The sequence below is a fragment of the Heteronotia binoei genome, chromosome 5 (assembly GCF_032191835.1).
Source record: "Heteronotia binoei isolate CCM8104 ecotype False Entrance Well chromosome 5, APGP_CSIRO_Hbin_v1, whole genome shotgun sequence".
In the NCBI taxonomy this organism is placed as follows: Eukaryota; Metazoa; Chordata; class Lepidosauria; order Squamata; family Gekkonidae; genus Heteronotia; species Heteronotia binoei.
This window is the reverse complement of record NC_083227.1, coordinates 14,435,850-14,460,736: the sequence shown is the minus strand read 5'-3', so window position 1 is coordinate 14,460,736 and position 24,887 is coordinate 14,435,850. Positions and strand designations below refer to the sequence as shown.

The 24,887-nt window shown below is 47.7% G+C and overlaps 1 protein-coding gene across 1 annotated transcript; it reads right to left on the bottom strand.

Moving 5' to 3' along the window:
* Positions 1 to 9,204: 9,204 nt before the first annotated feature.
* LOC132571728 (zinc finger protein 501-like) lies at positions 9,205 to 21,764 on the bottom strand. Its single transcript, XM_060238523.1, has 5 exons — positions 21,669 to 21,764; positions 21,386 to 21,503; positions 17,998 to 18,080; positions 17,711 to 17,837; positions 9,205 to 12,700 (listed from the first exon to the last, which is right to left on the bottom strand). Exons 1-5 carry the CDS (start codon positions 21,762 to 21,764, stop codon positions 11,808 to 11,810), a joined length of 1,317 nt encoding a protein of 438 aa, XP_060094506.1. The 3' UTR covers positions 9,205 to 11,807.
* Between the last annotated feature and the right edge of the window lie 3,123 nt (positions 21,765 to 24,887).

Genomic DNA, 24,887 nt, shown 5'->3' with positions numbered 1-24,887 from the left:
GTCCACTCTACAATGCCCCCAGAATTAAATTTCTGTCTGGAGTACTAACCTCCTTAAAAGCACCGTCAGAAACTGAAATGATTATATTGCTGTTAGCTGACACTGATGCTTGTATGTTCTATAGAGTCTCTTTGTTTGCTCCTGCAGCTAAGAAGATAAGAGCGAGAGTAATTACAAATGCTGGAGGTTGGCCTTTCTGGGGAACTTTTAAGGTGTTAATTTGAAACTTTGTTGTTTGGGTTCTGTTTTGTTTTGTTACAGCCAATGGCTATACACATAAATTTTTGACTGACTGAGGAAGTTTCTGTCCATTTTCTCTCCCACAGGCAGGCACACCTGCATCCACCTCCACCCCCCTCCTTCCCCGAAAGAAGAAGTTTCTGACTTCTTCGCCTGCAATTCCAGGAAAAGAGGAAACCCTAGCCCTCCCTGAAAGACACTCCCCCTCCAGCCCCATATTTGATGCTCAGACATTGCAATTGGGGAGGGGGGGCGCGCTAATTTTCCTATGAAACTTCCCCTCCCCCCAGATTTTTTACAGGGATTGCGCAAGAAAGGTGCGGCCCCTGCCCTAAAGCGCTTGCAATTTAACAGGGAGAATCAAAGGCAAGGGACTCTGTAAATGGTGGCCTAGGGGTGCCCAAACTTGCTTATATGTGAATATATGAACTTATGAAGTTTTGGCTAATATGAACATATAAAGCTTTATACTGATTCAGACCCTGGGTCCATCAAAGTCAGTATTGTCTACTCAGACTGGCAGTGGCTCTCCAGGGTCTCAAGCTGAGGTTTTTCATGCCTATTTGCCTGGAACCTTTTTAGTTGGCGATTGAACCTGGGACCTTCTGCTTACCAAGCAGATGCTCTACCACTGAGCCACCGTCCCTCCCATGTAAGAGCCACACAGAATAAAGGTCAGATGTCTGAAAGCCACAAGACATCAACGTCTGATGCTTGAGAGTCATGGAAAAGGGAGGGAGGGAAATCAATGGAGGAAGGAGAGAGAGGCCGAAAGAAAGCAACTTTAACGTTAAATGCGTTCTCCAAGCAGCTGGCTGGCTTGGAGAAGCGATTGAAAGGACAAATGGCTCCTCAATGCAGTGGTGGGGGCTTCAAGAGCCCCATAGTATGTATTAAAAAAAAGCCACACGTGGCTCCCGAGCCGCAGTCTGGCCACCCCTGCGGTGGAAAGACATAAAGACACGCGTCTGAGCCGAGGGAACCCGTTACAGAGCGACCCTGTTGCACAGGATCCCGGTGCGAATCCTGCCCTCTCCACCCCTAATACATGAGAGCTTTGGGCTCCCGAGGAAGGGACTCACCGTCGCACCCCACCGCCAGCAGGGCAGCAACTGCACTCAGGAGGGCGAGGAGGTTACTGCCCATAGCCCCTCTCCAAGGCACTGTTCCATCCGCCCACTTTGCAAACCGGCGACCCGGCTGTCCGCTACGTCTGGCTGAGAAGAACACGGAACGAGAGCCGATCCGGGATTGGCCGAGGGGGTGGATTTTTCTCCAGTCGGAAAGAGGCGCTCCGAATGCATCACTAGTCGCTGGGCAGATCCGTCGCCGGCAGCCTGTGCTGGGCTGGGGAGGGAAAAGGGGAGGATATGCTGGGCGGGTGAATGATTTACTAACTCTGGTATTGCAACAGTTAAGGGGAATAAAAACAAATCCTGCACGTATTTTAAGGACTATTGCACAATCGATTCAATATGCCAATCTATTCCTTCATATTTTTGCAGTGTCATCTCAGTTATTGAGGAGGCCCGCCTGGCGCAGAGTGGTAATACTGTGGGGTGACGTGATAAGAATTTTACAAGATGATGCATGGGATGGAGAAAGTAGAGGAAGAAGTACTTTTCTCCCTTTCTCACAATACAAGAACTCGTGGGCATTCAATGGAATTGCTGAGCAGATAAAAGGAGGTCCTTCTTCACCCAAAGGGTGATTAACATGTGGAATTCACTGCCACAGGAGGTTGCAGCAGCTGCAAGCATAGCCAGCTTCAAGAGGGGCAGAGGTCCATCAGTGGCTATTAGCCACAGTGTATGTGTGTGTGTGTGTGTGTGTGTGTATGTGTATGTGTATATATATATGTGTGTGTGTATATATATATATATATATATATATATATATATATATTGGCCACTGTGTGACACAGAGTGTTGGACTGGATGGGCCACTGGCCTGATCCAACATGGCTTCTCTTGTATTCTTATGTGACACAGAGTGTTGGACTGGATGGGCCACTGGCCTGATCCAACATGGCTTCTCTTATGTGGCACAGAGTGTTGGACTGGATGGGCCATTGGCCTGATCCAACATGGCTTCTGTTATTGTTCTTATGTGACACAGAGTGTTGGACTGGATGGGCCACTGGCCTGATCCAACATGGCTTCTCTTATGTGACACAGAGTGTTGGACTGGATGGGTTATTAGCCATTGGCCTGATCCAACATGGCTTCTGTTATTGTTCTGATGTGACACAGAGTGTTGTACTGGATGGGCCACTGGCCAGATCCAACATGGCTTCTCTTATGTTCTTATGTGATACAGAGTGTTGGACTGGATGGACCATTGGCCTGATCCAACATGACTTCTCATATTGTTCTTATGTGACTCAGAGTGTTGGACTGGATGGGCCATTGGCCTAATCCAACATGGCTTCTCTTATATTCTTATGTGACACAGAGTGTTGGGCTGGATGGGCCATTGGCCTGATCCAACATGGCTTCTCTTATGTTCTTACGTTGCAGTACTGCAGTCGGAGCCCTCACGATCTGAGTTCGATTCCAGCAAAAGCTGGGTTCAGATAGCCGGCTCGAGGTTGACTCAGCCTTCCATCTTTCCGAGGTCAGTAAAATGAGTACCCATCTTGCTGGGGGGAAAGCATAGATGACCAGGGAAGGCAATGGCAAACCACCCCTTAAAAAGATCTGCCGTGAAAACGTTGTGAAAGCAACGTCACTCCAGAGTCACGACTGGTGCTTGCACAGGGGACCTTTCCTTTCCTCAGTTATTACATGTGCATCTGTGGGTTTTGAGAATTTCATTCATGCTTCATACAGACTTGTGGGTGCTGTTAAAGGAACATGTTCATTCAGTGCTTGGTGGCAACAATTGGTTCACGCATCAAAGGCAAAAGTTTACCAGAAGGAAAAAGTTTACCACTTTTCTATCATATATACTGCAAGGAGAACGATCCAAGTGGGCAGGCGTGTTGGTCTGAAGCCGTAGAACAAAGTAGGAGTCAAGTGGCACCATTAAGACCAACCACGTTTTATTCGGAATGTCAGCTTTCGTGAAGAAGTGTGCATGCACACACGAAAGCTGACATTCCGAATAAAACTTGGTTGGTCTTAAAGGTGACACGACTCCTACTTTGTTCTACTGCAGGAAGAAGAAGAAGAATTGCAGATTTATACCCCATCCTTCTCTCTGAATCAGAGACTCAGAGCGGCTTACAATCTCCCTCCACAACAGACACCCTGTGAGGTGGGTGGGGCTGAGAGGGCTCTCACAGCAGCTGCCCTTTCAAGGACAACCCAAGGCCATTCCAGCAGGCGCAAGTGGAGGAGTGGGGAATCAAACCGGGTTCTCCCAGATAAGACTCCAGCATGTAACCACTACACCAAACTGGAGAGCGGTGAGATGTACAAAAACCAAATTGACTTTAAAAAATGAAGTAATCCCACAGTTTATTTATCCATCGCTGCCTTCTCTGTTTTTAAAAAGAATTTATTTCCTAGGGTTTTTTGTTTTTCTTTTAATAAAAAAAGCTTCATTTCTGACTCTTGAACAGAACAGAATACTTTTTCTGGGGTGGGGGGGGCCCTTATTGGAAACAATCAATGACAATTCAAATGTCAGAACAGAAAAATCACCCCCCCACACTTTCATGTCTTGTGAGATTGAAGGGGCAGGGAGTCCCTGTGTTAAGTACCAGTCTGGGAGACGCGAGTAGGGCAACATAGTTTATTGGAAGGTACCTAACACGAGGTAAGAGAGAGAACACGCGGGCCGGGTCCCGCATATATACAACTCCGGAACTATACTTCCTGCTGGCCAGTCCAATGCTGGCCAGCCATATTTCCCGCCACTCGCTGTGATTGGCTGATGTTCCGCGCCCATCGCGGAGGCACCTGGCTGTCCCAGTTGCCTCCGCGGCTCTCGCGGACTAACGCTCTTTCGATGGAGCGATATAACGAAATGGTCGCGAGCGCCATACACTACACCCTGTAAGTCCGTCTTCACCCAAAGGATGCTTAACACATGGAATTCACTGTCACAGGAGTTGGTGGCAGCTGCAATTATAGACAGCTTCAAGAGGGGATTGGATAAACATCTGGAGCAGAGGTCTATTGGTGGCTATTAGCCACAATTTAAGTGGCTAATAGCAAGTGATGCTCTGTATTCTTGGTGTTTGGGGGGGAGGGCAATAGTGGGAGGGCTTCCAGTGTCCTGGCCCCACGGATGGACCTCCTGATGGCACCTGGTTTTTTTTCTGGCCACTATGTGACACAGTGTTGGACTGGATGGGCCTTTGGTCTGATCCAACATGGCTTCTCTTATGTTCTTAACAAGTTTGTTCCGGAGACATTATGCTGATTTATTTCTTCATATTTTTGCAGTGCGGTCTCAATTATTACATGTGCATCGGTGGGTTTTGAGAATTTAATTCATGCTTTGCGCAGATTTGTGGGTGCTGTTAAAGGAACATGTTACTTCAGCACTTGGTGGGAGTTAACATGATCACCATGCTTGATTCCAACAATAACCACACCAAGTAAAACAAAATAGTGTAGCTGGGATGGCATTGGTGATAGCGGATTCGTCTGAAGGGCAGCACAGATTGACACAGTGCACACCGCTGGGATCTCTCTGCACACATTCCTCTGTAACACTTTAGAATGGTGATTTTCTCTTATTTGAAATTTGGAACAGTAGACCTTGAAAGACTTTGTATGTACTGTATCCTATAATTGTTTTGGCTGACTAGTCCTTGCTGACAGAGCCACCAACAATTCACTGACTTGTTATAACTACAGAAGATTCATTTTTAAAGAGGAAGAGCGCAGTCCTGTAAACGGACTGTGTTCCTCCTTTTCCAGCTAGTCGTCTTCCGTTCTTCTGTCATAACTTAGAATCATAGAATCCTAGAGTTGGAAGGGACCTCCAGGGTCATCTGGTCCAACCCCCTGCACAACGCAGGAAACTCACAAAAACCTTCCCGTAAATTCACAGGATCTTCACTGTCAGATGGCCATCTAGCCTCTGTTGAAAAACCTCCAAGTTAGGAGAGGCCTCTTTCATAGAATCATAGACTTGGAAGGGACCTCCAGGGTCATCTAGGCCAACCCCCTGCACAATGTAGGAAACTCACAAATAGCTCCTCCCCCTGAATTCACAGGATCTTCATTGCTGTCAGATGGCCATCTAGCCTCTGTTTAAAAACCTCCAAGGAAGGAGAGCCCACCACCTCCCGAGGAAGCCTGTTCCACTGAGGAATTGTTCTAACGGTCAGGAAGTTCTTCCTATTGTTGACCCGGAAACTCTGTTGATTTAATTTCAACCCACTGGTTCTGGTCCTGCCTTCCTGTTTCTTATGACTGTAACAGGACTGTGTTGTCCCTTTTCCAGCTAGTCTTCTGTTCTTCTGCCCTTATAACTTGTTCTTATGACTGTAACAGGACTGTGTTCTTCCTGTTTCAAAGCGAATCGTCTTCTTATAACAAGTCAGTGAATTGTCAGTGACTGCGTCATCAAGGACTATGTCAGTCAAAAAAAAAATTAGAGGATACATATCTGATTCCATTCTGTTTGACAAACTGTGCCTGCACACAAAAGCTCACAGCCTGAATAAAACTTCGTTGGTCTTAAAGGTGCTATTCGACTCTTAACATTTGACTCTTAACTGTGTACAATTCTGGTCACTGCACCTCAAAAAGGATATAGCATTGGAAAAAGTCCAGAGAGCAACTAGAATGATTAAAGGTTTGGAACACTTTCCCTATGAAGAAAGGTTAAAATGCTTGGGGCTCTTTAGCTTGGAGAAAAGTCAACTGCGGGGTGACATGATACAGGTTCACAAGATTATGCATGGGATGCAGAAAGTAGAGAAAGAAGTCCTTTTCTTCCTTTCTCGCAGTACAAGAACTCGTGGGCATTCAATGAAATTGCTTAGCAGTCAGGTTAAAACGGATAAAAGGAAGTACTTCTTCACCGAAAGGGTGATTAACATGTGGAATTCACTGCCACAGGAGGTGGTGGCGGCCACAAGCATAGCCAGCTTCAAGAGGGGTTTAGATAAAAATATGGAGCAGAGGTCCATCAATGGCTATTAGCCACAGTGTGTGTGTATATATAAATTTTTTTGCCACTGTGTGAAACAGAGTGTTGGACTGGATGGGCCGTTGGCCTGATCCAATATGGCTTCTCTTATGTTCTTCTGTGACACAGAGTGTTGGACTGGATGGGCCATTGGCCTGATCCTACATGGCTTCTCTTATGTTCTTATGTGACACAGAATGTTGGGCTGGATGGGCCATTGGTCTGATCCAACACGGCTTCTCTTATGTTCTTAACATTGCAACATTGCTTCAGACTAACATGGCTACTCGCTTGGATCTATCTTCATATTAGATGCTCATGTTCTTGATAATTTTTGTGCAGTTGTGAAGCTGGTTTTCGGCTCTCGGAAAGCCTTTCTTTGTACATTTTGCTCATTAGGTGTTGCCGCACACACACTGTGTTCTGAATATAACAATATTATTTAAAAAGTACATTGTGCATAAGAACAGTCTTTAGAATATGTGTTTTTTTCCCTTCACTGTTGCAACCTTTGCACCGTGTTTTTATGACCCTGGTATTGCAGCAAGTTTTGGGGGCGAAGGCAAGCCCTTTTTGGTCTGATCCCCTAACTGCATAGAAGCTTGTTCATTCCACTGCCTGGCACCAAACAATAAAGCTCCTTGTGGTTGCTTAACTGAAAGTACATTTTGTTGTTATTGTTAAGATTTTGGAGATATGCTCACTAAACGCTTGAAACAGCCACTCCGTGCCTTAGTTGCTAGAGTCTGCAGTTGACTTCTGTTCTCATCACTGTGACAGTGTGACCTAGTTCAGTCTTTCCTGTTTTCAGAATCCAGCTTCCCTCTTGTTCACAAAGGGCCTGCGATCTCTCTGCAGGCTGACCGAGCCTCAGGTCTAGATTTCTTCCACCCTACCAGGAGTCTCCTCTTTTCGTCTCCTTGTGATCCTAAGCAGCTGAGAAAGTCACATTTAAAAAAAAATTGATTGATTGCTTTTATGTTTACATCACCCTCCCGTGAAGACAGGGCGGACTCTTATCTGGGAGAACCGGGTTTGATTCCCCACTCCTCCACTTGTACCTGCTGGAATGGCCTTGAGTCAGCCATAGCCCTCGCAGAGGTTGTCCTTGAAAGGGCAGCTGCTGTGAGAGCCCTCTCCAGCCCCACCCACCACACAGGGTGTCTGTTGTGGGGGAGGAAGGGAAAGGAGATTGTAGGCCGCTCTGAGCCTCTGTCCTTGAAAGAGCAGCTGCTGTGAGAGCCCTCTCAGCCCCACCCACCTCATAGGTGTCTGTTGTGGGGGAGGAAGGGAAAGGAGATTGTAGGCCGCTCTGAGCCTTTGTCCTTGAAAGGGCAGCTGCTGTGAGAGCCCTCTCAGCCCCACCCACCTCACAGGGTGTCTGTTGTGGGGGAGGAAGGGAAAGGAGATTGTAGGCCGCTCTGAGCCTCTGTCCTTGAAGGGCAGCTGCTGTGAGAGCCCTCTCCAGCCCCACCCACCTGACAGGGTGTCTGTTGTGAGGGAGGAAGGGAAAGGAGATTGTAGGCCGCTCTGAGCCTCTGTCCTTGAAAGGGCAGCTGCTGTGAGAGCCCTCTCCAGCCCCACCCACCTCACAGGGTGTCTGTTGTGGGGGAGGAAGGTAAAGGAGATTGTGAGCCGCTCTGAGACTCTTCAGAGTGGAGGGCGGGATATAAATCCAATTTCTTCTTCTTCACGACCTGAGTTCGATCCCAGCGGAAGCTGGTTCAGGTAGCCGGCTCAAGGTTGACTCAGCCTGCCATCCCTCCGAGGTCGGTCAAATGAGGACCCAGCTTGCTGGGGGTGGGGAGAAGTGTAGATGACTGGGGAAGGCAATGGCAAACCACCCCGTAAACAGTCTGCCATGAAAATGTCCTGAGGCGATGTCACTCCAGCTTGCACAGGGGACTACTTTTACCTTTTATCACAGGGGTGTCAAACATGCATTTCAGGGGCCGAATCAGGCCCCTGAGCAACTGGCTATCATCTGCTTCCTTCTCCCTCTCTCTTGCTTCCTACTGTATAATAGCTTGCTTTGCAAGGCTTGCTCAGTTGCACAGGAGCTACAGAGCAAAACCTCTATTTTCTTCATTGGCTGAGGCTCCTCACTTGGGGAGGAAGGGGGGGAGGAACAGCTTGCTTTGCCAAGCTCTCTCAATTGCAAAGTGGAGCTACTGAGCCAAGCCTCTCTCCTATTGGCTGAGGTTCCCCCCCCCCCCCCCGGTCTCCTGGGGAAGGAAGGAAAGAGCCAGAGCTTCCTTTGCCCAGTTCCCTGGACCCCATGGGAGAAATACAAAGAAAACATCTTAAGGAACATAAGAGAAGCCATGTTGGATCAGGCCAATGGCCCATCCAGTCCAACACTCTGTGTCACACAGTGGCCAAAATATACATACTGTGGCTAATAGCCACTGATGGACCTCTGCTCCATATTTTTATCCAATCCCCTCTTGAAGCGGGCTATTGTAAGAAAGAGAGAAAAGTACTTCTTTTTCTACTTTCTCCATCCCATGCATAATCTTGTAAACCTCTATCATGTCACCCCTCAGTCGACGTTTCTCCAAGCTAAAGAGCTCCAAGCGTTTTAACCTTTCTTCACAGGGAAAGTGTTCCAACCCTTTAATCATTCTAGTTGCCCTTTTCTGGACTTTTCCCAATGCTATAATATCCTTTTTGAGGTGCGGTGAACAGAATTGTATACAGTATTCCAAATGAGACCACACCATCGATTTATACAGGGACATTATGATACTGGCTGATTTGTTTTCAGTTCCCTTCCTAATAATTCCCAGCATGGCATTGGCCTTTTTTATCGCAATCGCACACTGTCTCGACATTTTCAGTGAGTTATCTACCATGACCCCAAGATCTCTCTCTTGCTTAGTCCTCATTGAGGCTTGTTTATTCATACTCAACATTCCGGGCCAAAAACTCATGAGGTGGTTTACAGCAATTAAAAGAAAACATGAAAAAAGCAAGTAACAGCAGAAAAAACAGTGTGACATAAAGAGGCTGGTAACACCTACGATAAAACATCAGCTAAAACGACAATATAAAACAGCACAGCAGAAAAGCTACTGCATATAAATCTGCTCCTTCATGAAACAAATTAATGAAGTTGAACCGTCAACTAGTCGCTTTTGTCCTTCCTCCTAAAACAGAAACCTCAGGATGGTTTTTTTTTTTTTAAAGGACCAGTAAAAATAACACAAAATGGTGCAAGCTTTTGAGCTCTCCAGAACTCTTCATCCATTTGGATGTATGGAGGGAGGGGGTGGACTGTTTCAGGGCAGGATCTTAAGATCTTGCACTAGCGAGAGAAGATCAGGGCCTGGAACTGACCTCCACCCCCCCCCCCCGCAAATAAAATAAAATCCATCCTGTTAAAAAGGTCTGCAGAATCTGAAAGCTTGAACATTTGTTTTGTATCACTTCAGTTGCTCCTAATAAAAAGCAACCTGCATTTACAAATGCTGAATTTTGCTTCGGATCAATGCACATGCTGGTAACCTCATTGTTCTTCCTTGCTTCTTAACGTACAGCTTCTCCTGAGGAGCTAATTGTTCTTTATCCTCAAGAGACCCTATAAAATCAGGAAAACTAAAAACGGGACTCTGAAATAAGATATTTCAGTTTGCTTTCCTCACCTATGGATTCCTCCTTCTTATTGAAGTTTTTATCCCCTTTCCCAACTATTTGCCTGGACTGAAGAATCTTACGGATTGGACCCACTAGAGATCTCTGCTCCTCACGCTAGTGGATCAGCCCCTAAACACCTAGATAGCTAAGAGCAGGGGTGGAATTCTAGCAGGAGCTCCTTTGCATATTAGGCCACACCCTGCTGATGTAGCCAATCCTCCAAGAGCTTACAAAAAAGTGCCTTGTAAGCTCTTGGAGGATTGGCTACATCAGCGGGTGTGTGGCCTAATATGCAAAGGCGCCCCCACTAGAATTCCACCCCTGGCTAAGAGTCAATCACTCCTGGGTTTGACCCTTCTAAATCCGAGCTCCAGCCGGCAAATTCTACAGCCTTGCTACGAACTGCCCGGAAGAGAGCCGGGGTTGCAAAGTTACCATTGCAATTTGAATTCATCCTTTTTGTGTGCCCCAGCATTGGAAAAAGAGAGCATGGAGGCGGGACAATTATGGCTGCTCAGCCCAGGCAGTCTGAAAGCCCCACTTTTGGCTGCAGGGAAGGGTTGAGGAATGGCCCCGGGGGCTGAATGAGTTTTTTGTGGGTGCAGGTGGGATAGGAAAGGAAGGCTGAGTCTCAAAAGCTCCCACCTGCTCTGAATCAAGGCCATGAAAAGGCACCTGCTAAGGGGCAGAGCAGGGGACAGATTGAGGGGCCGCCGCCGTTGCGCTGGCAAGGGCAGGTCCCCATCTCCTGCTTCCATGGCAGAGAGCAGCATCAGCGCCTCCTCACTGCATGTCCCATTTTCACAAGAGCGGGACTCGGTCGCAGCCTGTATCCATGGCCAGTGTGGTGGGCGCAGCACTGTCGGCATTCCGAGGTCAGCTTCTTGGCCCGGCAACAACACTGCAGTAAATACGCCATGGCTGCTGACTCTTTACCCAGCCTCGATCAGCTCAATCTCCCGAGGATTTCTCCCTGGGATTTTAATGCCTAATTTGCCCTGTGGCTGGGAGCTTTAGCAAAGAAAATAATGCGGATCTGGGCGTTACCTGCAAAACTTATATCTGCTATAGAGTATCCAAAGATTCTTTGACTGCCAGCTTTCTGAAAGAGATCATACTGAATCGGGTTTTGAGGAAAACAGAGCTCAGGGGGAGAGCGGCCATCAACGAGCAACACAGTCTAGCTCTTGTCCTCCAAAACTGAGCAGAATGGAACTGCTACAAAATTGAACTAACCAGTCCTGATCCAGGAGGGCAGTGCAAGAGAGAGGCCTGGGTCAACAGCACTGCATATTGCTGAGAAGTCCCGTGCAATGTGTAGGGAAAGATCGCTGAATGTCAAAGATCGCTGCCCTCAGGCAAATTGAAGCACTTCAGCTGCAAAATCACTGTGGAAGCAGCACTGAAAGAATTCTATAAGGCGAGGGGGCCAACGGTAGCTCTCCAGATGTTTTTTTGCCTACAACTCCCATCAGCCCCAGCCAGCATGGCTGATGGGAGTTGTAGGCAAAAAACATCTGGAGAGCTACTGTTGGCCACCCCTGCTATAAGAGTCCATAATTGCTTAAGAAACCCTTAAGGTGCCAACGTTTAACACTTTCTCAAGTATGGAAAGTCAGATACTAGGAGGCATTTATAGCTGGGCTGTGTACTTGACCAATTTGCTTCCTACAACTTGGCCCCTGTGCAGATTTTTTGGTGGGGAGCAAGGTGTGGCCACTGATTGAAGCCTTTCCCACACTCTGATCATGAATGTGGTTTCTCCCCCATGCCGATTTCTGGACAGGAATTAAGACGTGAGACCTTCTGCCTGAAGATCTCTTCACAACTCATAGCACTTATATGGTTTCTTCCCCGTCTGTAATATGTAATGGGAAGGACAGATTGACCACTGACTGAAGCTGTTTCCACACTGAGCATATATATGGTTTCAGCCCTGTGCAGACTCTTTGATGGGAAGCAAGGTTTGAGCTCTGACTGAAGCACTTTCCACACACGTAACATTTATATGGTTTCTCTCCCGTGTGGACTCTTTGATGGGAATAAAAACTGGAGTAGAAACTGAAAGTCTTCCCACACTCTGAGCATATATATGGCTTCTCCCCAGTGTGTATTCTTTGATGGGAAGCAAAGCTGGACTTGTGAATGAAGCCTTTCCCACACTCTGAGCAATTATATGGTTTCTCTACTGTGTGGATTTTTTGATGGGAAGTAAGGTTTGAGCTCCAACTGAAGCTCTTTCCACAGTCTGGGCATGTATATGGTTTCTCCCCTGTGTGGATTATTTGATGGGAAGTGAGGCCCCCTTTCTGACGGAAGCTCTTTCCACACTCTGAGCATATATATGGTTTCTCTCCTGTGTGGATTCTTCGATGGGAAGATAGGTCTGAACTCCAAATGAAGCTCCTTCCACAGTCTGGGCATGTATATGGTTTCTCCCCTGTATGGATTCTTTGATGTGTAGTGAGATGCTCCTTCTGAATAAAGCTCTTTCCACAGTCTAGACATGTATATGGTCTCTCCCCAGTGTGGATTCTTTTGTGGGAAGTAAGGCGTGTTCTCCGACTGAAGCTCTTTCCACACTCTGAACATTTGTATTCTCTGTGACCTTCCTCTTGAACTGGAATTTCGTGGGAATAGAAATCGTCAGAATCAACAAATTCCTTCCTCCTTTGTTGTTGGTCTTCAGGTTTCTTTCTGCGCTGTTTTGCTCCTCTCTTGTTCTCCCTCTCTGTTGGAATAAAGAGAAAGAGAAATGGAATTTTCCACCAGTGAATTAAACCATTTTGGACTGTGCCATTTCAATCAAAATTCGAACATGATACTCCTTATTTTTAATACAGTGTCTATGTCAAAGTCTATGGGGAATGTAAGGAAGGTGACTGAAACAAATCAGCCAGTATCATAATGCCCCTGTATAAATCCATGGTGCGCCTTCAGTTGGCATACTGAGTATTGTTCTGGTCATAACACCTCAAAAAATTTAATGTAATTTGAATTATGTATTTTAACTTAATCAATTGGTTTTTATGTTTAATTTCTTTTAATTGTTAAATTTAAAGTTTTATCTATTTATGTTAATTGTGTGAAATGTTGTTAGCCGCCCTGAGCCGCCTAGGCGGGGAGGGCGGGATATAAATAAAATCTATTATTATTATTATTATTAAAAAAGATATTACAGCATTGGAAAAAGATGCAGAAAGGGACAACCAAATGATTAAGGGGATAGAACACCTTCTCCCTGAAGAAAGGTTAGAGAGATTAAGGCTCTTTAATTTGGAGAAATGATGACTGAGGGGTGACATGACAGAGGTTTACAAAATTATGCATGAGATAGAGATGGTAGAGAAAGCAGGTGGAGAGCCAGTTTGGTGTATTGGTTGAGTGTGCGGACTCTTATCTGAGAGAACCGGGTTTGATTCTCCAGTCCTCCACTTGCACCTGCTGGAATGGCCTTGGGTTAGCCATAGCTATCACAGAAGTTGTCCTTGAAAGGGCAGCTGCTGTGAGAGCTCTCTCAGCACCCCCCCCCCCCACCTCACAGAGTATCTGTTGTGGGGGAAGAAGACAAAGGAGATTGTAAGCTGCTCTGAGTCTCTAATTCAGAGAGAAGGGTGGGGTATATATCTGCAGTCTTCTTCTCCTCACAACATAGGAACCTGTGGGCATTCAATGAAATTAAAAAACAGTATGCGCCAGAGCTTTATATGCTGTAGAGATGGGTAGTGCAAACAAGAAAGCATCAGACTTGTATCGGAATGCGGCTTCTGCTTGCTCAGCATGTTTTGAAATCACTCCAGGAAGGCAAATCATGGGGAGAAAGTGAACAGCGTTCTTTTTAGAAGAAAAATATATTGGATTTATACCCCGCCCTTCACTCTGAATCTCAGTCTCAGAGCAGCTCACAATCTCCTTTACCTTTCCTCACACATACACAACAGAAACCCTGTGAGGTGGGTGGGGCTGAGAGAGCTCTCACAGCAGCTGCCCTTTCAAGGACAGCTCTGCGAGAGCTATGGCTAACCCAAGGCCATTCCAGCAGCTGCAAGTGGAGGAGTGGGGAATCTTTGACATAGAGCAGGAAAAATGAAACTCCCAGCAGTCTAGGGGGCAGCTTCCTGCATTCATCTCTGAAGGCTTCTAATGCAGCTTCCACGATGATCTCACTCCAAGGCTGAGTTCCATATCCCTGAGAAGAGATGCCATAAATGCTAACAACCCAGAACAGCGGGAAGTTGGTGTGTGTGTGAAGGTTGGGATCTTAGATGACATTTAAAGAGAGGTGGCACCAGGGCTTTTTTTGCAGCAGGAACTCATTTGCATATTAGGTCACACCCCCTGGTGAAGCCAATCCTCCTGGAGCTTACAGTAGGCCCTGTACTAAGAGCCCTGCAAGCTCTTGGAGGATTGGCTACATCAGGTGGGGGTATGGCCTAATAGGCAAAGGAGTTCCTGCTACCAAAAAAGCCCCGGGGTGGCATGATGCAACCCCAACCCCTCCACCTGACAGACTTAACACAGGTAGCATCTGAATGTGGTATGATCAGAACCAGAGAGTGGGAAAAGTATAGAGTAGGGCAACCAAGATAATGAGGGGACTGGAGGATCTTCCCTGTGAGGAAAGGCTGAAGAGCCTGGGAGTTTTCAGTTCAGAAAAGAGACAACTAAGGGGGGAATATGCAGGGCTTTTTTTGTAGCAGGAACTCCTTTGGATATCTGCTGAATATGATCCTCTACCTATATGACACCCAATGCAGGGGTGGCCAACGGTAGCTCTCCAGATGTTTTTTTTTGCCTACAACTCCCATCAGCCCCAGCCATTGGCCATGCTGGTTGGGGCTGATGGGAGTTGTAGGCAAAAAAACATCTGGAGAGCTACCGTTGGCCATCCCTGCAATAGAGCTATGCAGAGAAATAAGAGCTAAAACGAAGCTGGACTAACTTGGCAAGAAATTTTATAGCACCGTTTTTAAGTTTTACATTATAAATTGTTTATATGTGTTGATTTTATCATCATAAAGTATTGTTATATTATGACTGTGAGCCGCCTGGAGTCTGTATATGGAGTGGGCGGCATACAAATTTAAGGTAAATTTAAAAATATTAGGCCACACACCCCGATGTAGCCAATCCTCTAAGAGCTTACAGTAGGCGCTGTTAGAAGAGCCTCATAAGGTCTTGGAGGATTGGCTACATCAGGAGGCGTTCCTGGGACAAAGAAAAACCCTGGGAATATGACAGAGGTTTATAAAGATTATGTATGGGTTGCATATTAGGCCACACATATCCCAATGTAGCCAATCCTCCAAGAGCTTAGTGGGCCCTGTAAGAAGAGGCCTGAAAGCTCTTGGAAGATTGGCTACATCAGGAGGCAAAGAGTTTTATAAAATTAGAGAACTTTTTCTCCCTCTCCCAAATACTGAAACCTAAGGGTATCTAATGAAGCTGAAGGGCAGTAGGTTCACAGTGGACAAAGGGAAATACTGCTTTACACAGAGACTGATTAAAATTATAGTGGTCATATATGAACATATGAAGCTGCCTTGTACTGAATCAGACCCTCGGTCCATCAAAGTCAGTATTGTCTTCTCAGACTGGCAGCAGCTTTCCAGGGTCTCAAGCTGAGGTTTTTCACACCTATTTGCCTGGACCCTTTTTTGGAGATGCCAGGGATTGAACCTGGGACCTTCTGCTTCCCAAGCAGATGCTCTACCATTGAGCCACCGTCCAACCTTTTTGGCACCAGGGACCAGTTTTGTGGAAGATAATTTTTCCACCAAGTGGGGTGGGGTGATGGTTTCGGGAATAATACAACTGTGCACTTTATTTCTATTAGTTTGGTGTGGTGGTTATGTGTGCAGACTCTTATCCGGGAGAACCGGGTTTGATTCCCCACTCCTCCACTTGCAGCTGCTGGAATGGCCTTGGGTCGGCCATAGCTCTAGCAGGAGTTGTCTTTGAAACGGCAGCTGTGTAAGAGTTCTCTCAGCCCCACCCACCTCACAGGGTGTTTGTTGTGTGGGAGGAAGATAAAGAAGATTGTGAGCCGCTCTGACACTCTGAAATTCAAAGTAGGGGGCCGGATATAAATCCAATGTATTATTATTAGCATTACACGGTAACATATAACAAAATAATTATGCAACTCATGGCCCGGTTGCTTACAGGCCATGGCCCGGGGGTTGGGGACCCCAGGATTAAAATGTGGAGTTCACTGCCAGAGGATGTAGTGACGGCCACAGGAATAAAGGGATTATATAGATTCATGGAGGATAGTCAATCAATGGCTACTAGCCACGATGGCTGAGGGGAACTCCACATTCAGAGGCACGAAGCCTCTGAATCCCAGAGCCCAGAGGCAAAATCAGGGGAAGGCCTCTCTACCATGCTGTTGGCCCTTCAGAGAAACTGGCTGGGCCCTGTGTGAGACAGGTTGCTGGACTAGATGGACCACTGGTCTGATCCAGCAGGGCTCTTCTGATGTTCTTACGAAGGCCTCAGCCTCTCTGCCGTGTTCCTGGCTCTCCAGAGGAACTGGTTTGCCCCTGTGTGAGACAGGATGCTGGACTAGATGGACCACTGGTCTGATCCAGCAGGGCACTTCTTATGTTCTTATGAAGGCCTCAGCCTCTCTGCCGTGTTCCTGGCTCTCCAGAGGAACTGGTTTGCCCCTGTGTGAGACAGGATGCTGGACTAGATGGACCACTGGTCTGATCCAGCAGGGCACTTCTTATGTTCTTATGAAGGCCTCAGCCTCCCTGCCCTGTTGCTGGCCCTCCAGAGGAACTGGTTTGCTCCTGTGTGAGACAGGATGCTGGACTAGATGGACCACTGGTCTGATCCAGCAGGGCTCTTCTGATGTTCTTATGAAGGCCTCGGCCTCTATGCCCTGTTGTTGGGCCCCCAGAGGAACTGGTTGGGCCCTGAGTGAGAAAGGACGCTGGACTAGATGGACCACTGGTCTCATCCAGCACGGCTTATGTTCTTATGAAGGCCTCGGCCTCTTTGCCCTGTTGTTGGCCCTCCAGAGGAACTGGTTGGCCAGTGTGTGAGACAGGAGGCTGGACTAGATGGACCACTGGTCTGATCCAGCAGGGCTCTTCTGATGTTCTTACGAAGGCCTCAGCCTCTCTGCCGTGTTCCTGGCTCTCCAGAGGAACTGGTTTGCCCCTGTGTGAGACAGGATGCTGGACTAGATGGACCACTGGTCTGATCCAGCAGGGCACTTCTTATGTTCTTATGAAGGCCTCAGCCTCCCTGCCCTGTTGCTGGCCCTCCAGAGGAACTGGTTTGCTCCTGTGTGAGACAGGATGCTGGACTAGATGGACCACTGGTCTGATCCAGCAGGGCTCTTCTGATGTTCTTATGAAGGCCTCGGCCTCTATGCCCTGTTGTTGGGCCCCCAGAGGAACTGGTTGGGCCCTGAGTGAGAAAGGACGCTGGACTAGATGGACCACTGGTCCGATCCAGCACGGCTTATGTTCTTATCAAAGGCCTCGGCCTCTTTGCCCTGTTGTTGGCCCTCCAGAGGAACTGGTTGGCCACTGTGTGAGACAGGCGGCTGGATTAGATGGACCACTGGTCTGATCCAGCAGGGCGCTTCTGATGTTCTTATGAAGGCCTCAGCCTCTCTGCCCTGTTCTTGGCCTTCCAGAGGAACTGGTCGGCCACTGTGTGAGACAGGAAGCTGATGGTCCTTCACTGGTCTGATCCAGCAGGGCTCTTCTCTTATGAGACATACCCAGAAAGGCCAGATTCCTGCAGTTCTCCTCCATGACTTCCTGGTGCAGGGCTCTTTGGTCCGGATCCAGCAGAGCCCACTCCTCCTCTGAGAAGTGCACGGCCACATCCTCAAAGGTCACCAGACCCTGAAAGAAGAAGGACATGTTCTCTTCTCACAAATAACGAATGCAACTTTCTCATCAGAGAGTGACGGGTGAGGTGTTTGGGAGTGCTCCTGAAGGATCCATTGGGGTGCTGAGACAGGGGTATTTGGGGTATCCCCAGCCCTTAGGGTTCTTCCCCTACCTCCACTAGATTCACAGATGATGCTTTCACTCTTCCACAATGAGGGGGAGGCCCAGAACAACCAGGCAGTGCCCTTCCGCTATCTGTGAGGGAGAGAAGAGAGGGTGGAAGAGATAAATGCCGTTGCCAACCCACTTTCAGAGCCCCAATTGCACCTCCTTGCTAATTGAGGTCATACAGATTCTGCCCCAAGGGGAAGACACTCCCTCTCTCTGCCAAGATGGTTCTATGACTGTGTCTGAACTATTCTGAATTTATCAGTTCTTATTCATCCAATCCGGGGGTGGCCAGACTTGCTTAGCCTAAGAGCCACATAGAATAAGCGACAGATGTTTGAGAGCCGCAAGACATGAACATGAGATGTTGGAGGGAGGGAGGGAGGAGGAAGAAGAATTGCAGATTTATACCCCGCCTTTCTCTCTGAATCAGAGACAGAGCGGCTTATAGGAACGAAGAAGAAGAATTGCAGATTTATACCCCGCCCTTCTCTCTGAATTAGAGACTCAGAGCGGTTTACAATTTCCTATATCTTCTCCCCCCACAACAGATGGGTGGGGCTGAGAGGGCTCTCACAGCAGCTGCCCTTTCAAGGACAACCTCTGCCAGAGCTATGGCTAACTCAAGGCCATTCCAGTAGGTGCAAGTGGAGGAGTGGGGAAATCAAACCCGGTTCTCCCAGATAAGAGTCTGCACACTTAACCATTACACCAAACTGGCTCTCAGGAAGGAAGTCGGGAGGGAGGGAAATAGATGGGGGAGGGGGAAAGAAAGCAACTTTAAATGCATTCTCCAAGCCACCGGTTGGCTTGACTTGGAGAAGTGATTTTTAAAAGACAAATGCGTTTTCCAAACCAGATGACTGGGGGGGGGGGGGCGGAGGGGCACCGAGAGTAACACAATACGTACGAAGGAACCACATGTGGCTCCTGAGCCTTAATTTAGCCACCCCTGCACCACCTTGTTAATTAGGGTCATATAGATTCTGTCCCAAGGGGGAAAGACTCCCTCTCTCTGCTAAGACAGCTCTATGACTTTGTCACAGCTGTTCTGAGTTGGTCCATTCTTATTCATCCAGTCTATAGATCTGCATGTTTAAGCATTTCCACTGAACTATTTCTAGACTCTCTTCCTAGAAACAGTTCCAAAGATATAAAAACTGGGGATGTTCGTGAAATCGTGGTTTGAGAAGCAATGTTTGTGAACTGAAGAACTGCCATGAACGGTCACGAAAAAAGCCACGGGGGGCAGAAAGCAGGGGTTTAAACTTTAAATGGCTCACAAACAGGCCCGGAGCTAGGAGTTCTTGCGCCCCAGGCCAAAACCCATGCCCCTGCACCCACCCACCTGATGACGTCATGCCCCCCCCCCCACTTCACCGAGGCTTCTGGAGCCTCGGTGAAGTCAGAAAGGCAGCGGGCACGCTTAGAGCCAGGCTCTGAGCATGCTTGCTGCCACGCCCCACCCCCGACTTCGCCGAGGCTTCCCAAACGTCGGTTAAGTCAGGAAGGCAGCAGGCGTGAGGAGAGGGAGTGTGTCATGAGCCCTGAGGAGGAGGAGCTGGAAGGGTTAACAGATCTGGAAGAGTTGCCAGCCAGTTCCTCAGCTGAACAAACAGCAGCTGGCCCATCAATCACTCTCCAGGCACCAGTGTCAGCTGTTGATGATCAGTCTCCTCCAAGCTCTCCTCCTCCCATCTCAAGAGTTTGAAGCAGGCTCCGGAAAGAACTTTCAGAGCGAAGACATGAGGCAGGCCGATGCTTCACATCTCTCAGCCCTGAGTTCTAGCAGAGTCACTGCTACCCAGGGAGCAGGCTGATTGAGACTCCCATACAGCTCCCCCCCAGGACCTGGTAACCTTGTGGAAGCAACAAGTCTATTCTCTGGCTTGCATCCACGCTCCTTCCTGATCCCTGAGCCTGACCTTCTTGATTTCCTCGGCACCCTGACCTTTTGGCTTTTGGACACTGACTTCTGATTCTGGTTTGTGATCCTGCATTGGTGACGTGGCTCCTGGACTTTGACCTTGGACTGGCTTTGGACTCCTGCCTGCCTGCACCTGGAGAATGTGACAGAGTGCCTCGTGGTGCCCATAGGCCAGGTGGCGCCCCAGGCAGCCGCCTACTCCCACATCCTGGCCCTGTTCAGGAACAGAGTCAGTTCATGAACTGACTTCCTGGTTGGTATGGGTTCGTAGTTCGATTCACGGTTCATCCACAGACCACGAACCGAACTGCAAAAATGCAGTTTGTGCGCATCCCGGGTAAAAAAAAAAAATTAAAAGAGCCCCATGGCGCAGAGCATTAAAGCTGCCGTACTGCAGTCCTAAGCTCTGCTCACGACCTGATTTTGATCCCCGGCGGAAGCTGGGTTTTCAGGCAGCCGGCTCGAGGTTGACTCAGCCTTCCATCCTTCTGAGGTCGGTAAAATAAGTATCCAGCTTGCTGGGGGTGGGGGGGAAGCGTAGATGACTGGGGAAGGCAATGGCAAACCACCCCGTCAAAAGTCTGAAAACATTGTGAAAGCAACGTCACCCTAGAGTCAGAAACGACTGGTGCTTGCACAGGGGACCTTTCCTTTCCTGGTAAAAACAAATCACTAAAAGCCACTAAAACAATGAAAATAAAATCAACAGCAGCTAACATAATACCACCTGTCAGAGTCATAAACACAAAGAAGGAGATGTTGATGATATTGGATTTATATCCCGCCCTATACTCTGAATCTCAGTCTCAGAGCAGTCACAATCTCTTTACCTCCCCCCCCCCCACAACAGACACCCTGTGAGGCAGGTGGGGCTGAGAGAGCTCTCCCAGAAGCCGCCGTTTAAAGGACAGCTCTGCGAGAGCTATGGCTGACCCAAGGCCATTCCAGCAGCTGTAAAGTGGAGAAGTGGGGAATCAAACCTGTTTCTCCCAGATAAAAGTCGCGTGCTTAACCACTACACTGAACTGGCTCTGAAGTTAAAGAAGTACAAAAATCCTTTCTTACAAATACGTTGCAAGCAGCAACAAGGAAAGGAAAGGTTCCCTGTGCAAGCACCAGTCGTTTCTGACTGTGGGGTGACGTTGCTTTCACAACGTTTTCACGGCAGACTTTTTACGGAGTGGTTTGCCATTGCCTTCCCCAGTCATCTACGCCTCCCGCCCCCAGCAAACTGGATACTCATTTTACTGATCTCAGAAGGATGGAATGCTGAGTCAACCTCAAGCCGGCTACCTGAAAACCCAGCTTCCAACGGGGATCGAACTCAGGTTGTGAGCAGAGCTTAGGACTCCAGTGCTGCAGCTTTGCGCCACGAGCTACCTGGAAAATCATTGTCATGAGGAAAACAAGACAGGTTGACTTCAGAGAAGGAGACCAAGCTGACACCTGCCCCATTAATACTTACCCAAGGAGTTGGCATCTCCCTCAGCGTCCCCTGGTAATTCCCTGCAGAGTAACCTCGGTCTTGGGTCTGATGGAGCCCACTCGGCCTCAGGGAAATCACCAGTCTCTTTTGACAGACCCTGAAACAAGCAGTGGGCAGATGAGGAAAGGAAAGAGGCACAGCAAAGGATATTTCATGGCTGATTTCCAAGGGGAGAAATCAGCACTGAAAAGGGTGGGTTTTTTGTAGGATAATCTGTTTCATCTTCAGCCCCTCTGGAGATCCCAGGAGGAAACTTTCTCACCAGGGCTTCCTGCGTCCTGTCTTCTTCCTGGCTCAGGAGGAATCTTTCTGCCAGGGCCACCGCCTTGGGCCCACATTCCCTGACCCAGCTTTGCATCTCCGGGGGCAGGGTGGCCTGGAATTGCTGCAAGATCACCCCATCCACCACCTCCTTGCCACACCTTTCGGGCTCCAGCCACTGAAAGCTCAGAATCACTGGTTCGGATTTTTCCCAGAGTTCCTCATTCTTCACAGCCTGGAGAGAATGAACTTCTTCTGTGTCGGGGTCCAATAATTCTGCTCTTCCATCTCATTGAATTAGCTTCCAACTTGGCAGATGGATCTCGTTTTTCTGCTCTGAATTCCTCTATTAAGGTGTGGAATGGCAAACTGGGTGGAGTTTCCAAGACCTATGAAGGCAACAAGATCTTTTGTGAGAACATAAGAGAAGCCATGTTGGATCAGGCCAATGGCCCATCCAGTCCAACACTCTGTGTCACATAAGAGAAGCCCTGTTGGATCAGGTCAATGGCCCATCCAGTCCAACACTCTGTGTCACATAAGAACATAAGAGAAGCCATGTTGGATCAGGCCAATGGCCCATCCAGTCCAACACTCTGTGTCACATAGGAACATAAGAGAAGCCATGTTGGATCAGGCCAATGGCACATCCAGTCCAACACTCTGTGTCACATAAGAACATAAGAGAAGCCATGTTGGATCAGGTCAATGGCCCATCCAGTCCAACACTCTGTGTCACAGAAGAACATAAGAGAAGCCCTGTTGGATCAGGCCAGTGGCCCATCCAGTCCAATACTCTGTGTCACAGATGAACAGAGAAGCCATGTTGGATCTGGCTTCATCCAGTCGAACACTCTGTGTCACAGAAGAACATAAGAGAAGCCCTGTTGGATCAGGCCAGTGGCCCATCCAGTCCAACACTTTGTGTCACAGAAGAACATAAGAGAAGCCATGTTGGATCAGTCCAATGGCCCATCCAGTCCAACACTCTGTGTCACATAAGAACATAAGAGAAGCCATGTTGGATCAGGCCAATGGCCCATCCAGTCCAATACTCTGTGTCACACAGTGGCCAAAAAAACCAGGGGCTATCAGGAGGTCCATCAGTGGGGCCAGCACACTAGAAGCCCTCCCACTGTGCCCCACCAAGCACCAAGAATACAGAGCATCACTGCCCCAGACAGAGAGTTCCATCAATAACCTGTGGCTAAAAGCCACTGATGGACCTCTGCTCCATATGCTTATCCAATCCCCTCTTGAAGCTGTGTATGCTTGTAGTCGCCACCACCTCCTGTAGCAGTGAATTCCACATGTTAATCACCCTTTGGGTGAAGAAGGACTTCCTTTTATCTGTTCTAACCCAACAGCTCAACAATTTCATGTAGTGCCCACGAGTTCTTGTATTGCGAGAAAGGGAGAAAAGAACTTTTTTCTCTACCTTCTCTATCCCATGCAGAATCTTGTACACCTCTATCATGTCATCCCTGAATCGACGTTTCTCCAAGCTAAAAAGTCCCAAGTGTTTTTACCTTTCTTCGTAGGGAAAGTGTTCCAGCTCTTTAATCATTCTAGTGAGAATCTCCACAGATCACAGAAAAGTCTCCCTTTAGCCATCACATGGCCTTTCCCATGAATTTCCCTAGGCCCATTACTAAAGCTTTCTAAACTTGTAGCTTTTACCCCATATAGAAACAAGGAATTAGGACCATAGCAAGTGATGTTCTCTATTTATGATGTGTCTTGAAGCTACAGTTAGTCAATACGAAAATAGAAGAAGAAGATATTGGATTTATATCCCGCCCTCCACTCCGAAGAGTCTCAGAGCGGCTCACAGTCTCCTTTCCCTTCCTCCTCCACAACAGCCGCCCTGTGAGGTGGGTGGGGCTGGAGAGGAGAGGGCTCTCACAGCAGCTGCCCTTTCAAGGACAACCTCTGCCAGAGCTATGGCTGACCCAAGGCCATTCCAGCAGGCGCAAGTGGAGGAGTGGGGAATCAAACCCGGTTCTTCCAGATAAGAGTCCACACACTTAACCACTACACCAAACTGGCTCTCCGAAACAGCTGAGCTGTATCAGACCAGTGTTCCATCTAGATCAGCATTCTGTCTCAGACGGTGGCCAAACAGTTCCTTTGAAGGGCCTAAAACAGAGCATTTTATTTCTTTAATCAAATTTATATCCCGCCCTCCCCTGATGGGCTCAGGGCGGCTAACAAGTGAAAACAACGTAAGATATTAAAAAGCAGAATACGCTTTCAGAAATAGACTTAAATTATCCCCCCCAGATAAACAAAGGGATTGCATTTTTATTACAAGCAGCAAAATCATCAATAGCACAAAGATGGAAGTCAGAAAAACCACCAGATATAAACTTATGGCACTCAAAGTTAGGGCACTTATACATAATGGCTAAACTTACAGACAACATCAAAACCCAATCTCAACCACAACTTGAGTACGCTGATTTTTTCTCAATATAGAACCCGATACTTGAATATCTGCAAAATCGAAATGAAATTACAAACTCCCATATCTTCTCCCCCCACAACAGACACACTGTGAGGTGGGTGGGGCTAAGAGGGCTCTCACAGCAGCTGCCCTTTCAAGGACAACTCCTACGAGAGCTATGGTTGACCCAAGGCCATTCCAGCAGCTGTAAGTAGAGAAGTGCGGTATCAAACCCAGTTCTCCCAGATAAGAGTATGCACACTTAACCCACTACCCCAAACTGGCTCTCAAACTGGCTACCTACAACCTGATGCATAAATTTATAAATTCCAGAGGCATATGTTTCAGGTTTCCCAAATTTTCAACTTCATTTAAAAAAACAAACAAGTGTGTCTAATCCTTTCAGTTGTAGAGATATTTCTTTCCTCTTGTATCATCATAATAGAAAGGTTGAGGCCTTTTCTTTTTTTAAAGGAAGGTAAAAATTCAGAGAGTGTGGTGCAAGTAGTTGTTATAAGATTATATTCATATGATAGACTAGTGCCAATTAAACAAATTTTAAAAAATCCTATGATGGTGGAAAGAAATGGCCACCTCAAGAAAACCCTGTCAAACTTGGTTAGCATGCCTTCTCTTCAAAAATGCTCCAGCCCAGCCACCTAATCTTCGCTTAAGGAACGCCTAAAAATCAACTGAAACTGATAAGATCTAAGCAGGAGCAAGCTAAAAGCTCTCCTGCCTAGACGGATCACCAGACGGAGACTGGCACGAGTG